General features: G+C 36.6%; 2 protein-coding genes across 2 annotated transcripts in view; one reads left to right on the top strand and one right to left on the bottom strand.

The window, feature by feature from the left end:
- The first annotated feature begins 351 nt into the window (after positions 1–351).
- LOC135084445 (pro-resilin-like) lies at positions 352–9,329 on the top strand. Its single transcript, XM_063979228.1, has 7 exons — positions 352–468; positions 1,015–1,073; positions 1,550–1,666; positions 2,482–3,056; positions 7,057–7,181; positions 7,672–7,806; positions 8,319–9,329. The coding sequence occupies exons 1-7, from the start codon at positions 463–465 to the stop codon at positions 8,451–8,453; spliced, it is 1,152 nt and encodes a 383-aa protein (XP_063835298.1). The 5' UTR covers positions 352–462; the 3' UTR covers positions 8,454–9,329.
- Positions 9,330–9,466: 137 nt separating this feature from the next.
- The window catches only part of LOC135084444 (uncharacterized), a 38,804-nt gene continuing 32,762 nt past the window's right edge, over positions 9,467–15,508 (bottom strand). The window contains exon 17 of the mRNA XM_063979226.1: positions 9,467–14,429. Within this exon, the coding sequence (XP_063835296.1) occupies positions 14,342–14,429 (88 nt within the window). The 3' untranslated portion in view covers positions 9,467–14,341. The remainder of the gene's footprint in view (positions 14,430–15,508) is intronic.

The raw sequence follows: 15,508 nt of genomic DNA, 5'->3' as shown, positions 1-15,508 counted from the left end.
TCATCACAGTCGAAACATCTTCTTTGGAGATAGGTCTTGTAAATAAGGTACACGTGCGAATTTTAGCGCTACAATTTAAATATTTATTTTAAGACGAAAGTAAATTAAAAATATGACATTTAGTGATAGACATATTCTAAAAATAAGATGTAAACATTGTTTCAGAATTTCATAGTTTTCAAAAGTTTTTATTAACTGTCCTCTCCCTAAGTTTCTGGATAAATCGCTTCCTGGCGATAAAACCGCCTAAATTGTGCCGTTTTGTTAATAAATGTTTGTTTTGTGTGGTTTACAATAAAGTATCTACGAGTACTTATCCAAGTTAAATCTCTAAATTTTTTAAATCTCAAAATTGTGTCAAAATCTTAAGTGACTTAATTTAAATTAGAACATTTCGATAAAGTTAATAAGTGAGTGGTTATTTACAGGTATAAAATAATTTAACAAGAAAAACACATCACAATGAAGGTAAGAATTTAATTGTATAATTTAAGTAAAAAAGTCAACTTGCAAATTCTCAAGAATTTTGAATCTATAGTAAAAATCCGAACCCTGGGACCACGAACTTTACATACATAGCGTAAATGATTTTATTAAAAGAGCTATTAACTACACGAATTATAACTTCAATAACCACAAAAGATAGACTTAGTGCCCTGTGGCAGTCTCTACCAGGCAACATCGTCCAACTAAAGACAATACAGTTCTTTTACATCAGTCGTTCCCAAACTTATTTAGTCTACTGCCCACTTTGAGAATAAATTATTTTTTAGCGCCCCCCATTTTTGTAGTCAAGAGTCGAGCTCAGTCGGTGTCTAAGAGTCCTCCTAGTAGATGACGCCTCCCAAGCCTCTACACAACGTCCCAATTTTTTTTCTGGGTCTCTTACCACCCCCCTTTAAGCCTGCAGCGCCCACAAGGGGGCGTTATCGCCCACTTTGGGAAAGACTGTTTTACATCATTCTTTAAATTGAAAACGTAGTTTTTCTCAAGTTTTTCATATTGTATTTTCAGATCCTCATACTATGCACGGCGGTGATCGCAGCGCTAGCAGAGCCTCCCGTAAATAACAGGTAGGTACATAAAAACACACTGGCTTCTTATACATATAGTTTTTTACCCGACTTCAAAAAAGGGAGGAGGTTCTCTTCGAGTGTATGTTTGTTTAAATATTACGTAGTTCTGTCAGCTGTAGTACTTACTTAAATGCGATGATTTTGCAAAAAAATGTGTAGTCTGCTATATTATGTGTGTATTAATGTTTCTGTCATTCTGTGTGTAGTACTTACAAGAGTATGGTTCAGTTTTTTAAGAGGTCTAACATATTTCACACAAACTGTTTACTCTCTACTTCTTTTGGATAGATTTTAGCTATAAAACCCGTGTCTATAATTCTAGAATGGCTTTTTAACCTCTCAGGCCGACATGGTAATGACCAAATCCTCCATTTTCATCTGGTACATAAATTGGAGAGTCATGTTCCAGCAGGTTCCAGCACAAACAAAATAACCTTGATGACTGATTAAATCTATTAATTTGTCCTTTTCAGATACCTACCTCCGCAGCAAGGGTTTGGAGGGAACGGGTTTGGGGCACCCTCCAATACGTATGGACCCCCAGGGGGCTCAGGGTTTGGACCTCAGAGGCAGACTGATGCGGTCTTTACGTGAGTTGGAAACCACTTTCAGTACTTAAGAAAAATTAAAATAAATAGATGTTAGTTACACCAATTTTATTAAAACCAAAAATTTTTCCGATCTACGGCATACTAAATTACATTAAAGATCTGAAATAACGAATTTTCTGAAACCACAGGATTAAACGTCAAAAAATGTCTAAGGCTGAGTTGTTTGCACTACCACCTAACTTTAACCGTAACCGTAAGCCTAGGCGCAAACCGCCGATTTTTAATCGGCCGATAGTTGGGCCGATTCTAATTTGTACGAAGAATCAATCGGTGTAATGTGCGCACTTCCATACGTGCCCATACTGATTAACCGCCCGACTAAACTATCGGCCGATAAAAAATCGGTGGTTTGCGCCTAGGCTAAATATAACAGTTGGTAACCGATGCTTTTGTTCGGAGTTTGACAGATTTTTGACGTTTGTTAGAGTAGGCGCACACCGTTGATTTTTAGTTGGCCGATAGTTGTGCCCGATTTTAAATTGTCAAATCGAATCGGCGTAGTGTGCGCACTCCCATACATGCCCATACTGATTAACTGCCCGACTTAACTATCGGCCGATAAAAAATCGGTGGTTTGCGCCTAGGCTAAATAATAACAGTAGGTAACCGATGCTTTTGTTCGGAGTTTGACAGATTTTTGACGTTTGTCAAAGTTAAAGTAAGATGCAAGTCAGCCTTAGGTTTACCAAAACAGAATAGCTGTCGGCACAACCGCCACGGTTCTCTGAAAGTATAATTTTGTTGCAAGCCCATTGTTTTTAATATCAAGGTCTAATATTCAAACGTCTTTTCAGAAGCCGTCCATCCTCCTCCTACGGGGCCCCCTCATTCTCTGGAAGCAGCCGCCCCTCGTCCCAATACGGGGCTCCCAACGCCTTCAGAGCCCAAACTCCCTCTTCCCAATACCTCCCCGCTAACCAAGGCCAGGGCAGGCTTGGTGCCCCTTCCTCTCAGTATGGCGCCCCAGCACAGACCCGAATTAACGCCCCATCAACCCAATATGGCGCCCCTGGTGCTCAAGGTCTTAACGCTCCATCGTCCCAGTACGGCGCCCCTGGTGCCCAAAACCTTAATGCTCCATCATCTCAATACGGCGCGCCTAATTCTCAATCTGGATTCGGTGCCCCGTCTTCTCAGTACGGCGCTCCAAATGCTCAAGGTCTTAACGCCCCATCATCTCGTTACGGCGCGCCCGGTGCCCAGAACGCCCCATCGACCCAATATGGCGCCCCTGGAGCCCAAGGTGGGTTTGGCGCCCCTGGAGCCCAGGGTGGTTTTGGCGCCCCGTCGACGCAGTACGGCGCCCCTAATGGATTCGCTCGTCAGCCTTCTCAGCAGTATGGAGCTCCAGGATTTGGTGGTCTTGGAGGTGAGTGAATGAGTTTTATAAAAGTTGAAAATTAACGCCCGTATTCACAAACGATGCTTGCTTAAGTGAAGCAGCAAATCGAAGGCACAGCGTTGAATAGAACTCTGTGATTGGTTCGTGTGTCACCCTGTGCGTCCACCTCATAGTAATGTTAGGGCATTCAATTAAAGAATGCCCAAAGCAACAAGAACCTGCCAATTGCGCTACGTGTCGGCGATACAACAAACCGAGCCAACATAAAACAGGAGATGAACAATGTCCCGCTCGGAAAACTGCTGAGGCTCGATATCTGAATTCCATAGACTATGGAGGCGCCTAGAGCGCCACACTACCAGTTCTACAAGCACAGGGATGGGTAATGTATCACCTGATTTTATTAAGGACATAGACTCTTCTTACGAATTTGAATCAATAGTATGTGACCCACATTCATGCTCGTCCTATTTATCTAATAATAATATTAAAAGTAGTCTTAACATTTTCATGCAGAATATTCGTAGCATCAATTGTAACTTTAATGGAATGTTAGCGATACTTAGCCAAATTAATGTGGAAATAGACATGTTAGTCTTAACTGAATGCTGGCTCACCTCTTCCCCTCCAATTCCTCAGCTACTAGGGTATGATTCGTACGTAACTAACAAAACTAATATTTTACAAAACGACGGCGTAACTCTGTACATTAAAAGTAATTTGAGCAAGGTCACTGTGGAGGAACCCGACATAGTGGATGCAAATTGTCTCATAGCAAAGATAGGGACAGATACGGCAATTGTAGCTATATATCGTTCACCATCATATCATAATATTACCAATTTCCTACAGTCATTGAATCAAATTTTACAACAAGTATCAAACTTTAAAAATGTATTCATTATGGGCGATATAAATATCGACATCAAACTCGGCAATATCGAAAGTAGGTCACAGGAATACCTGACCTTTGCAGCTTATCTAGGTTTCCTACCTACTCATCTCCATCCCACTAGGTCGGGTAACTGCTTAGACCATATATTAGCAAAAAGTATCATCCCACTACAAACTTTAGTACTAACTTCTTCATTGACCGACCACAATTCCTTGCTGTTGTGCTTAGAAAAGCGCTACCAAAAATCTTACAGTATGCCGAAACGATCAACTATGTGTGCTCAATCAGCGCTCCATGACCTTGAAAACTTAGATTTAACGCCTTTCTACAGTTCAGATGACGTCAATAGATCGGCCAATTATCTTATAAATTCACTAAAAAAGATAATTGTACAAAATACACGGACTGTATATTCAACCAGTAGTTCCAAAATTAAGAAACCATGGATAACTCCAGGTCTTCTGCGCTGCATAAGACATCGAGACAAACTTCATAAAAAATACACAAGAACACCAGACAGTGAAACTCATAAAATAATTTATTTTAGGTATAGAAATTTCTGTAATAATCTTTTAAAAAAATTAAAGCGTCAGTATGAACGTGACGAAATTCATAAAGCAGGTCATGACAAAAAGAAATTGTGGAAAGTCATCAAAAATATCACCTACACTACTAACACCAAATCTTCCGCTCGGCAACTAATCACGAATTCCGCCTCGGCTGCACAATCCGTAAATTGTGTAAACAAGTTCTTTACTAATATAGGCAAAAATCTCGCTGAAAAAGCTAAACTAAATTGCACGCAACTTTTTCCCTCTATGCAAAACCCTTCCAAATCACAAACATTACACTCGTTTGCCCTATTTAACACTGACGAGGCCGAAGTTGAACAAATTATCATGACGCTGAAGAATGACTGTGCGTCAGGAATTGACAAAATCCCCTGCTCTTTTATTAAACAATTCAAAAAACAACTTACTCCTCCGCTCACACATCTTTTCAATCAATGCATGTCGAAAGGAATTTTTCCCAACGTACTAAAGAAAGCAATAATACGACCCATACATAAAAGTGGAGATAAAACCTGTATGAATAACTACCGCCCAATAGCTTTACTGCCATCCATTTCCAAGATCCTTGAAAGGCTTATTTATAACAGACTCTTAAATTATTTAGAAAAAAATAAACTTTTGGCAGACACTCAATTCGGTTTCAGACCGAATAGGTCTACTGATGACGCAGTACATGAGCTCACCAATTACATTGCGAGACAACTAGACTTAGGTAATAAATGCTTAGTCATCTTCCTTGATCTTGCAAAAGCTTTCGATACAATTTCGATACCAATGCTTCTAAAGAAATTATACGACCTCGGTATTAGAGGAATTCCTCATACTCTAATCAAGGATTATCTTTCGGAAAGAACTCAACGTGTAATTATAGATGATGAAGTGAGTGAAGAGTTAACTGTCGAATATGGGGTTCCACAGGGTAGCATACTGGGGCCGCTGTTATTTCTCACGTATATCAATGACCTATGCCTACTTCCACTTCCCGACAACAAAGGGAAAATAATATCGTACGCCGATGATACAGCTCTAATGTTTAGCGCAAACACCTGGAGTGACGCGTTCGCACAAGCTCAACTCGGTTTCGACTCTGTCAATCAGTGGCTTAAAAACAACTTACTAACCCTTAATGTAGATAAAACTAAGTTCATAACATTCTCCTACAATGCTTTCTCGCAGCCTACCTCAAACTTATACTCCATTAAAGCCCACTCCTGCACTAATTCTCAACAAGCATGTGCATGCCCTTATTTAAATAGTACTGATAATATGAAATACTTAGGTCTAATCATTGACAAACACCTGAACTTTAAAGCTCACGTCGAAGCTCTCACATCTAGAGTCAGAAAATTGATATTTGCCTTCAAAAATCTGAGACACGTGGCTAAGGGTCCTCTTCTCAAAACTGTCTACCTCACGCTATGTCAGTCATTAATTACTTACTGTATTACATCCTGGGGAGGCACGCATAAAACTACACTAATACGCTTAGAAATAGCTCAAAGAGCTGTTCTGAAAGTAAGCACTTTCCGACCAACACGCTTCCCTACAGTAGAGCTTCTTACGAAATGCGACGTTCTATCAGTACGTCAACTTTTCGTATTACTAACAATCCTCAAAAAACACTCACTAACTCCCTTTAATCCCGACCTCAAAGCCAACAAAAGGCGCGCCGACATCGTATGTCCCTCTGAGCGATTTAACAGACAGCATACCCACAAATTCTTTTGTTTTCTAGGAAGCTTTTTGTACAACAGTATAAACAAGTATCTCTGTATATACCCAATGAACAGCAAAGAATGTAAATATGCACTGCAGAAATGGCTCAAGGGTAAAACATATGATGACACAGAAAACCTGTTAATAGTTATTAGTTAAATTACTTACTTTAGGTATGTTAGCTATAAATAAACATTCTGTCAGCAAAATTTTATTTATGTAACAAAATTGTCAACCTTTACCTTTATCAACATTGTTTTGGTGTAATTATTTATAATATCTGTTTAATAAGCACTAACTTACATAATAAGTATGGATACCTAAAACACAGGCAAACATTTTTGCTTAGTTTAGGTATACTACCTTAATTAACATATTGTTACTAACCAAATAATTTCATAGTCCCATTTAAGTTTCTTGTATTTAGGCTAAGTTTTTATTCAATAAATTTATCTTATCTATCTTATCTAAATGTTTGTGAATACGGACGTAAATAAAGCCGTTTTCTGTAGCCCTTCTGAATGCAGTTCTTTTGGTTCCGAAAAGACTTTTTGTCAAGAATTTTCCTTATGTTTAGTTAATGTTTGACTGCCTGCCAATATTAGGAAGATCAAGCTTTCAACGAATAGCATCAAGTAGGTAAATGAACAATCAAACCACTTACAAGTTCCCTACAAAAATAATTAACTTGAAGTTAGGTACTGTAATGTAGGAAAAGTCCAGCTTCTACTGCGTAGACTGGAACGTGACTATTTTTATTCGCGATCCACCTAAAGATCCTGACTGCACAAGAGTTACAGCTGCGACGTAGTATTTGACGGATCAACAATTCCCATTTTTTCAGGTGGTCAGCAATACTCCCAGAACGGTTTCAACTCCAACGGCTTCAGGGGTGTGCAGAGCAGGCAGTACCTTCCCCCAGGCGGCAGAGGCGCTGGAGGATACAATGGAGATGATGGTAGCAATGGAGTGAGTACTGTTCCTACTTCTCATTTCAGAAATCTACTTACCTTATGGTAGTTTTCCAAGATCTTGTGTAGCATACCAGGACAAACATGGCTTTCACTTGTTGAGTTTTTATTGGCGGTTAAGCTGTAGATCATGGCTACACAGGAGTTGCAGCGGTGGGAACAAGAGACCGGTTTAGCTTACCGTATATCAAAGCTTAGTGTAAATTGGTAGACTAAAAATAGGATGAAGAGGTCATTGCTTCAGTAATATTCTTCTCTGACCCACACACTGATAAGCACGACCGTCTCTAAGTAACCAGATGTGAATGGAGCTGGCCAGACTGGCCTGTTAGCCTAGGATGCGGGTCATTTCAACGTTTAACTGAGGCATTTTATCTATTTTAGACGATAAACATAGTCGTTTAAAATCATCGATAAAATTATATCGTGGCGTGTATCCTAGGCCAGCTAATGATGCCGAAGCTATATGTATTCTAATTTTTTTACAGGAGCCAGCGAACTACAGCTTCGAATACATGGTGAAGGATGAGCCTTCTGGCAACGACTTCGGGCACCGCGAGTCGAGGCAAGGCGACCGCGCTGAAGGCCAGTACTACGTGCTGTTGCCTGATGGTAGGAAACAGGTGAGAATACCTACTGGTAGTAGGTAGTACATGACAATGTACTACTGCTAACCCACTCCCATATCTTCGGGAACTTCTGGAAAATCTAAGAAAACACCAACTGGCAGTTTCCCCGTTTTCACTTGCTCCTACTCTGTTCTCCTACTGGTAGGAGTACGAGGACCAATATGTCTTTATGCTCCTATCGGAACCTTATATGCAATAGTACACTTAATAAAAAATGTTGTACAATCAAAATTTTATATACCTAATTAATAATTACCTTAGTATTTCCAAACAATTACCTACAGTGATTTCACCGTGTATAAGCGACATTTGGGTATTCGTTATTAAAGTATCAGTTACGAGGTCCTCTCGACGCCGTTTTATCGGAATACCTTTGTTGGCTGTAGCATTTCGAAGAACGTTCAGCACACGAAGCAAAGTAACATTTCTTTGGACTTTTTTGTTCAGGGCTGAGCTCCAGCTTTCGGAAACGTTGTTGGTTATTTAAATATTAATATCCCTTTCAGACCGTGGAATACGAAGCCGACCAAGACGGCTACAAGCCCAGGATATCCTACGAAGACACCGGCCTCGGCCTCGGAGGCTACGACAGAAACGGCCAAGGCCAAGGCCAAGGCTACAACCAGAGCGGGCCTTACTAGACGACTGACAAACTGACAAAAGCCTGGTGTGTTCAAGTCAACGGATTGGTTCAGCAATTGCTTGTAATTCATTGTTTAGAGACTTTTCAGTAAGTTAATCAAAGGCTGAGTTTCTTCCGCCACTTCTACATTTGCCCAAGTACTCGAAGGCAATTAAGTTCACAACTTTTCAAGCCAGCTAAGGAAGACTCAGGAGTGCCGGGACAGTAGGTCGAAGATCCGATGAGTCCTCTTTACTAGTTTGCTATCGCGTTTTTCGCATCCCGCATTCCCATTTTATGGTCCTTCGAGCCGGATGTTCTGTCGAACTGGTGGTAGATCAAGCTATATTGGGACGTGTCTAAGTGCCCTGAAAAGGGTCTACTAAATAAATAATTGTAATGAATTTTGATCTGTATTTGAGAACTGAACACGGCAGATAGAGGCTATTTTTCTATGTCACTACAAGCGTTTGTTGAATTGATATGTTTTATGTAATTTTGTATTGTAAATTATTTTAAGGTGTTTCAAACGACGACATACAGCAGTATCAAGGATTTTGGCCATATATTATGTATTTAGCAACTGTAACGCTTATTTAGTTAAATATTTCCATATTTAAGGTCTATCTGTCAAGTTTATACTTAAATAATTACTACTATAATATCTTAGAAATGATGATGATGACCTATATCTATTTTTTATCTAATTATTCTTATGTACCATATTTATTATATTACTCGTATATTTCATGTCACACAACCCACCTATTAATAGTGTAAGGTGTGATGCTATATTATTATTAATTATTATTTTATTGCATTATTTTTGTATTACAACTCTCATTTATTTTTAGTTAGGTCAAAAATTGTAAATAAAGGACTTTTTTATGAAATAGGTAATTCTTATTTTACTAAAGACAAAGACTAAAATATTTCAGATTTATAAGTTTCATGGGTTCTCAAATAATCGTATTATACAAAAAATAATACTCTAAAGATAATAATTATGATTTAAAGAAATGAAAAACAGAATTATTCTTTACAATATTATTTATTTTAATATCACGCACCAAACTTATCATATACGGACAAATAACTCTGCTTCATTCAAACGTATCTTATAACAAAAACAAAAGTATACTCGCTAGCTTATCAACCTACCACAAATAGGGAACTTCAACTTTAAACCTTAAACCAAACACATAACGTTAAAAGTCCATGGAACTATTTGTGGCTAGTTAAATGTGCTAGGTACAGTCAGGGTTAAATAAGTTCGTGACACCCAAAGTAACCAAAAAGGTCGCAACACGTCTTTGTTACAATTGGAATAAGGTTGTGTTACAATTTTTTGGCCACTTTGGGTGTCACGAATTATTTGACGCCGACTGTACTGACCATATTAAAAATAAAGTCCTTAAATTAATAAATAAACATAAAATGTCGAGCACACAAGAGATTCGTCAATATAAAAATAAAAAATCAACACCTACAATTTAAGCCAATAATTGACAAATAAAAAATTGTAAGGATATTTTTAAGGAATGCAATTCTTTTACTTTTTTAATTTAACAGTACAAGAAACATAACTATAGCAAATAAGTATTAAGTAATTTAAAAATAACTTTTTAGTCGCAAGTGGACCCAAATCAGTTTTCAATATTTATTAGAAAGCATATTATTATTATTACCATCTCTTTCTATCTTAACTCGACAGAAAGAGAAAAGTATGTCATTTAACGAAATATAACATCTATTACATATTTATTTATTTTAACTAGAATTTGGAGTAACTTATTTACACATTTGTTGTACCTTTAAAATAGCTAATGACTGTTTAAATATATGAAATAAACATAAAACCTCAACTGATACCGAAATACTACACATCAACTTTTAAATGACTTGTCTGTTTACACAATAACTAATCCTTCGATGGAAAAGTTAGATTTTCTATAATATCTGGACCTTAAGACGATGGAATGAGGTAAAAAAATATGGTGGCAAAAATATTACCTCTACCTTATAAAAGGTTTAAATTAAAATTGACTGATAGACGGCCCACATTTTCTCTTTAAGTACCAAAATTTGGCAAACAGTTTAGTAAATATTACAAAGAGGTATTCTATCTTATTAATTTGTATAGGCTACTAAAGCCTGGTCCGTGAGCACGTCGAATTTTGTCCAATGACCCCAAGCTACCCATCCTTATCGCTCGCGCGTAATTATATTGCTGTCGCGACTGTGCGACGGGCGCCCGCAGTGAGTGTGCGAGCGCGACAGCAACATAATTACGGGCGAGCGATAAGGATGGGTAGCTTGGGGTCAAAATTCTACGTGCTCACGGACCAGGCTTTACAAGAATTTAGAAAAGAATATTTCTGTAATATAAATCAAGGCAAACTTAAAAAAAGTACAAAATTAAATTTATTTTATGCAGTCACTAAAAGTCGATTTTATTTTTCTTTAGCGATTTTAAAATATAAATAATACATATTTTATATTTATCTACTAAGTATCATAGAAGACTTCTTTGTGCGTCATATTAAGTACAGTATATTTATTAAAATGTATTTGTATGTAAGTATACGAGTATAATATTAACAGAACCGGATTCTATGCACCATCAACTATTCTTTTTATTAGTTTTACTTACATTATCAAACGTAAGAGATCATAAATTCCCTACATCAACAAAAATACTTAATACACATTATAATTACAAAGTAATTAGCATGGAATATGAAAATATATATTATTATCTCCACAACATACAATTGTACCTAACCTATTTGAATTATAAATAAAATATTTACATATTTAGTTATAGTATTTAATTAATATTAAATAATATAACCTTTAGTTATGTAATAACTTATAACAATAAAAATGCTATGGTTTAAGGTATTTCTATAGGGTATTTCTAAATTTGATCATTTGAATACAGCAAAGATAGCTCAACGTATTTTTTAAAGTACGTTTATTTTTTATCGTCTATAGATAAAAACTGCTTGTATTAAAAACTTTACTAGGATAAGTAATTTTCATATTATGTATTCACTGGAATTCCATAAATGCTTTAACTTTATTATAATAACGCAAAACCTAAAATACTTTTACAGAATCATGAGTATAATCGATTACAATATTAGTAGCTACTACTTTAATACTAAATAATATAGCTTTTTGCCGAAAATATATTATTATATCATGCCAAGTTATATGAAGCGCTCAGCGCAAAGCAGAAAATACACATTCGCTTACATAAAATGAATGAACTACTAATCTATGACAATAGACACGAAAATAAATAAGATATTATATCTTTAACGATCATATGGCTCTTTCAAATAAGACGTTTTGAGCCGTAAGTTAGTCGTCCGTTTGGACCGCACGCTGAATACTGTGACAACTGCGTTTTAATAAAAAAAAATCAATTACTAATTAATAGTAATTGCAAACACAAAACCTCTAATTTCAAAGAGCACGTAATCTAATCTAATATAATACAAATTATTTAGGGGATCGAGTTTTTGAATGCAAAAAATATCAATTAAAATTTGTAACGTTAACATTATTTTAGATCTATTGGAATAAATAAACTTACCATACATTGTGAGTGTATCTAATATGAGGTTTTGGAATTGACTATCACCGAATGTTAGTTGCTAGACTTTAAAGCCCTTTACACTTTTAAAACTAGAGAAGAAATGTCTTATCCACCATAAATTAAAAATATAAAATGCCCTTTTTACCAAGAAGCCACGAAATAAACGGGATCGTAACCACGATCGTTGTAAGCCGGTCGTAACTGCTATTAAAAGTCAACATATCTATTAAGCACTGTCGTGCAATTTGTTGTCTGCAAAACCATATTAGACTTTATTATCTATAATGCAAATAAAACATCAGTTTCAACCAACATTTTCTTTGGTCATTCTCTTCCCTTCCTTTCCAATATTTTTCAGTCAATCAAATCTTACTCCCTTTTCTTATCACCTCTTAATCCCATTGTAAGATAATTAGGATTTTAGTTACCACTTTTTGAGTATTTTTATAATTTTGAGTTGTTGCATTATTACATTAAAAGTGTAACTTTTACCAGCACAAACACAATATGGCAGATAAAAATAAATTTTGTGATGAGTGAGTATTGAACTTTAGTGTTTACATCATTCATTTTGACGATGTAATTTTAATAAAGTAATAATATGGCTATTAACCATTTTGCTGACCACAGTAAAATTAGCGTCACGAATCACATGTGACTCATTTTTTTTCTCCATAAAATCCTTTCATTCACAATATACAAGACTTTGGAAACATTTAAATGCTATACGTAAGACTGGGATGAACGTGTATTCAAAAATACAATTTAGCACTAAGTGGAAACCACTTACCATAACGTCTCAAAATCTTTATAAATTGTTTTTCTTACGTCATTTTAATCGTTTGACAAATAGTTTTGGTAAATTTTATGATGTAGGAAACCATTTATGTAATAATATTTAATGCTGGTGCCTGGTTCAAACTTGACCTTCTGTAGATCCTGGCTACACAGGAGTTGCAGCGGTGGGAACGAGAGGTGGGAATAGTCCCGTTTTAGTGCCTGGTTGGATGACACAAACCACTAAAATCTACTTTTACAAGTCACCTTTAAAAAGGTCAATTCAATTCTAGATCTCTTCAAAAAAGAGATCTTTCGAGATTAAATCCCCGCTATTTGAGAAATCCTCAAAAATTTCACGTCGAAAATAATAAAGGACAGTGCCAATCCATGTATGGAAGTTGGACCAAGTGCTGCCCAGAATGAAACTATAGTGCATTTTGTTCCTCAGGCAAATACTAATTTGTAAACCGAAGCGCACTGAAATATATCCCTGGAGTTAAGAGAAAAAAAGAGTTTTGTTTTGAATTATTTACATACAAAATATCATCGATGTATACGTACTACGCATAAGATTTCGCGATTGTGACATTAAATAACACTCGCTATGTTGAACTTAACCATACTGCATCCGTACACCTTACTTTAGTACGACTTCGACATTCTTTTTATGCGATCAAGCGCTGTTGCAGTAGTTTGGTTACTTGACAGAAATTAATTATTTCCAAAATGGAGCAAGAAGTTTAAGCTTACAATAACTTCAATAATCGATTGTAATACACCAATAAATTGTTTTTTTGCAAGGATAGAGAACTAAAACTTCTTTCTTCATTTTGGAAATAATTAATTTCTGTCAACTTACCAAACAATTAAAACAGCGCTAGATCGTTTATAAAGAATATCTAAATCGCACTAAAGTAACGTGTACGGATGCAGTATGGTTAAGTTCAACATAGCGAGTGTTATTTAATTCCACAATCGCGAAATCTTATGCGTAGTACGTATACATCGATGATATTTTGTATGTAAATAATTCAAAACAAAACTCTTTTTTTCTCTTAACTCCAGGGATAGATTTCAGTGAGATTCGGTTTACACATTAGTATAGGCCTAAGGAACAAAATGCACTATGGGTTGATTATGGGCAACACTTGGTCCAGACCCTGGCACTATCCTTTTGGAGGCAACAATATTGTTATCTAAAGCCCGGTCTGTGAGCACGTAGACTTTTGTCCAATGACCCCAAGCTACCCATCCTTATCGCTCGCGCGTAATTATGTTGCTGTCGCGCTTGCACACTCACTGCGGGAGCGCGTCGCACAGTCGCGACAGCAATATAATTACGCGCGAGCGATAAGGATGGGTAGCTTGGGGTCATTGGACCAAATACTACGTGCTTACAGACCAGACTTTACTTACAACAAATATCTTCGCTTGGAGACTGCTATAAATTGCTCCAACATTGTATCCACTTAAAACACATATTATCTTCATTTTGCTTTGAATTAATTGCACGATGAAAGTTAATGGCTTTTCACTTGATTCTTGCAATAACAGAACATATTGAGATGTGGATGTGTGAGGTGTATGCAGTCGGGCTCGTGGTGATACCTGAAAGTAACAGTGAAATATGTTGTTAGTAACTAAGGATGTTATGGATATGTAGTTTCGGTTATGGATACGGTTACGGATATAGGAATAATATTATACCGGTTACGGTTACGGATATTTTTTTATTTCGGATATCCGAAAGTTTCGGTTACGGTTACGGATATCTGTGCTTTAGAATGCAATTTGCAATAGTTGTCCAACACGGTTCATTCATGGCCGAACACTTTACATCGAATAAAAAGTAATGAAAAAATAATTTATACTAGATTGCGTTACAAAGGTAAATCTGAGGTGGAATTGTGTAAAGCAATTGTAATCATTTGACAGTTCATAACGTACGATAAAGTCAGTTAAACAAAGCGTTTGACATACGTTATGAACTGTCAAATGATAACGATTGCTTTACACAATTTTCGGTTTAGTTGATGGTAGGGCTTGTTCCAAGTCCGCCTGGCTAGCTACCACCATCTTACCTTACTGTCGCCATAACAACAATGTTAACAGCATTGCTGTTCCGGCAGTTAGAGGTAAGATAGCCAGTTCCGCCGTGGTTGAGGATTCCGGGTGAAGCTCGCTTCCACCTTCGGCCTGATCGTCACTTACCATCAGGTGAGATACAGGCCAAGAGCTACCTCGTTGTGGATATAAAAAAAGATTTGTATGCTCTGTCACGTCATAAATATGTCAAAATCACCCCTCCCGTGCCGCTTCCATACCTCCAGCACTGATTGAGTTAAGCACTAGACTACCTATAAGTACTCAATTGCATTCCTGAATTATACAGGGTAGAATTTTGTAATGTCACCTGAAGGGAAAGTACTCTTAATACTGTAGATAGAAAATTTTACTCAAAGAAAACATTCCTTTATTTTTGAAAAGAAATAGAACTGCATTCAAAGATTTCCAAAAATTTGCTTGCTAAACCCGGGAATCGAACCCACTAAAATGTGGTAAAAAAAATACACCCTGTATTTTTATAGCATCGATCGTTAGGGTTAAGTATAAGGATGAAATCTCTCAAACAAATTTGATAAATCAAATGAAAGGAAAACCATGAAATCTTAAATTATTGTAATTAT

The sequence above is a fragment of the Ostrinia nubilalis genome, chromosome 26 (assembly GCF_963855985.1).
Source record: "Ostrinia nubilalis chromosome 26, ilOstNubi1.1, whole genome shotgun sequence".
NCBI lineage: Eukaryota > Metazoa > Arthropoda > Insecta > Lepidoptera > Crambidae > Ostrinia > Ostrinia nubilalis.
Note: the sequence above shows the minus strand (reverse complement) of the source record. Positions and strands in the feature narration are given on the sequence as shown.

Coding starts and splice junctions, on each gene's coding strand:
- LOC135084445 (XM_063979228.1), top strand. Junction 1,074..1,549: donor GAGCCTCCCGTAAATAACAG/GTAGGTACATAA, acceptor TGTCCTTTTCAG/ATACCTACCTCCGCAGCAAG. Junction 7,807..8,318: donor TGCCTGATGGTAGGAAACAG/GTGAGAATACCT, acceptor TATCCCTTTCAG/ACCGTGGAATACGAAGCCGA.